Here is a 2,500-nt window from a genome sequence, read left to right as displayed (position 1 = left end):
ATAATAATAAATATAAATAAATAAATATCAATAACATCAATATCAATGGTGACAAAAAAAAGTAGCAATGATAATGATAATGATAATGACGAAAAAGTAAACAAAGAAGCACACAAAACAAAGAAAGGAAAAAACAATGCAGGAGGAAGTTGAATGACACGTAATTTGCAGTAAATCCCGGAGTCTGAACGGTCGAGCTTGGACGTGACCAGATCGTGTCACGTGCGGGGGAGGGGGGGGGTTAGGAGGATTAGGGGGGGGGGAGGTTGAGGTGTCTGTGGGTGAGAGGGGGTAGGGGGTGAGGGGGGTGAAGGCAGGTGGAGGTGGGGGGGGTGAAAGGGTGTGGGGGTGGGTCATGATGTAGGGGTGGGGGTGAAAGGGGGTGGGGGTGGGTCATGATGTGGGGGTGGGGGGGTGAAAGGGGGTTGGGGTGGGTCATAATGTGGGGGGGGGGGGTTAGGAGTGAAAGGGAATGGAAAAAGGTTTTTGGAAACGAAGATAGTGGATGATAGTGGTGACGATGATTAGGAGGAGAAGGAGACTGAAGAAGCGGAAGAGGAGATGAATGGGAAGGAGTTAAGATGAAGAAGGAGAAGAAGAGAAACAGTGAAAAGAAGATTAAAAGAAATGATAGCACGAAAACAATGAAAATAAAAGCAGTGATGACATGAAAATTGCGTAATAACATAACACCCCCATCACACAACACTAACAACCCTTAGCTACCTATATCTGTGCTTGCGTATCTACAACAAGCAACCAGGGGCATCCTCCCTCCACGCATGCAAGCAGAGGAGGCAGAAATACAACGGGGCGGGGGGGGGGGGGGCGGGCAGGGCATTGCGTAATAGAAGCCACAAGATGAAGCCTTTACCCCTCGTGGCTTCCTTCTTATCGAGTTTTCCCTTATCTTCGTTCATCATTTAATCCTGAGGCTGCGATGACCCCGAGATAAGGAGTACTAGAGTGGGACACGTGACTAGGGGACGGAATGATAAGAAGAAAATAAAAAGGAAATGAGGCGGTGAAGGGAGAAAGAGTGGAAAAGAATCTGAGAGAAATTTAAAAGAGGAGAATGTTGATATAGAGGGAGGACGTGTATAAAGTGTACTGTATTTGCATAGATAACTTGATGAATTAGCGTATGTAAATGATCTAGATCGAGGGAAAGTGGAAACAAAAGATAAAACATATAAAAGGCAAAAACTTGAAGAACAATCAACTAAAATGAATTTCTTAGAAAAAATATAGCGTAAAATCCCCCCTCCACCTCTCCCAACAGTAACAAAAAAAAGATAAAGAAAGAGGGGAAAATGAAAATGTGCAAAAACGCTAATTAAAGGGGTAAAAAAAAATCTAAAAAGACTATAAATCTAAATCTAACATAATCGAATAATAACAAAGAAAAAAAAATCTAAAAAGACCTTTCTTCGATAATAGACGAAGTCGAAGATGTAGCTAATCCACATCATCAATATTCCCAACCAATAGATATTCTAAGAAGATCAGTGTTATCCAGAAAAATACAAAGTGGAAATGACTCCTAAATGTTTACTTTGATGAAGTTCAGCAGACAAGGAATTCTGTACGAAACTTGAAACTCGATTTAACCTCGAAGTGTTTTCATTCTGTTCTCTGGTCTGTGTTATAAGGGTCTTTATTCATGGTGGATGAATCAAAATATTTCAGGGGGTAAATATCACAGGGGGAGAGGGAGAGGGGGATAGAGGAAGGGAAAGAGAGAGAGAGGGGGGGAGAGGGAGGGAGGAAGGGTGGAGTGAGGAGAGAGAGAGAGAGGAGAGAGAGAGAGAGAGAGAGAGAGGAGAGAGAGAGAGAGAGAGAGAGAGAGAGAGAGAGAGAGAGAGAGAGAGAGAGAGATAGAGAGAGAGAGATAGAGAGAGAGAGAGTAGAGTAAGGGAGGGAGAGAAGGAGGGAAGGAGGGCAGGGGGAGAAGGAGGGAAGAAACATAGCATGATCGGTAAGGAGAGTATGAGGGAGAGGAAGGAAGGAGGGAATGGAGGAAGAGAAGTGTGTTAGAAGGATGGGATGGCAGGAAGGAGGGAAGGAGGGATGGAAGACGGGAGTGAAGCTTAGGGGGAAGGAGGGAAAAAGGAAGTGCGAAGGAAAGTAAGGAAGGAGGAAGAGGTAAGGAGGAAGAGAGGGATTGATGAAGGGAAGAAGGGAAGGAAGGAATGAGAGAGAAAAGGATGAAAGGTAGAATAATATCGATAAGAATGACACATGCCAACTCATTATCTACCTATCTATCCGATTCTTTCTCTCTTTCTCTCTCTTTGTGTCTATGTGTGCGATAGTCTATCTACTCTCTCTCTCTCTCTCTCTCTCTCTCTCTCTCTCTCTCTCTTTGTCTATATGTGTGATAGTCTATCATAACCATCTTCGCCTCGAGAATCAGGTAATAAAAAAACAAGTTTTCAATTTAGTGTAATTTGGTATCGCGTGTTGCAAAGTATCACCCCACCTGCGGTTCGTGTGTTCG

At 43.6% G+C, this 2,500-nt stretch overlaps 1 protein-coding gene across 1 annotated transcript in view; it reads right to left on the bottom strand.

Moving 5' to 3' along the window:
- Positions 1–243, bottom strand: part of LOC119575526 (basic proline-rich protein-like) — a gene marked incomplete at its 5' end in the record, with an annotated part of 16,634 nt that extends 16,391 nt beyond the window's left edge. The window contains 1 exon segment of the mRNA XM_037923177.1: positions 230–243. Within this exon segment, the coding sequence (XP_037779105.1) occupies positions 230–243 (14 nt within the window).
- Between the last annotated feature and the right edge of the window lie 2,257 nt (positions 244–2,500).

Source organism: Penaeus monodon, chromosome 7 (assembly GCF_015228065.2).
Source record: "Penaeus monodon isolate SGIC_2016 chromosome 7, NSTDA_Pmon_1, whole genome shotgun sequence".
NCBI lineage: Eukaryota > Metazoa > Arthropoda > Malacostraca > Decapoda > Penaeidae > Penaeus > Penaeus monodon.
Note: the sequence above shows the minus strand (reverse complement) of the source record. Positions and strands in the feature narration are given on the sequence as shown.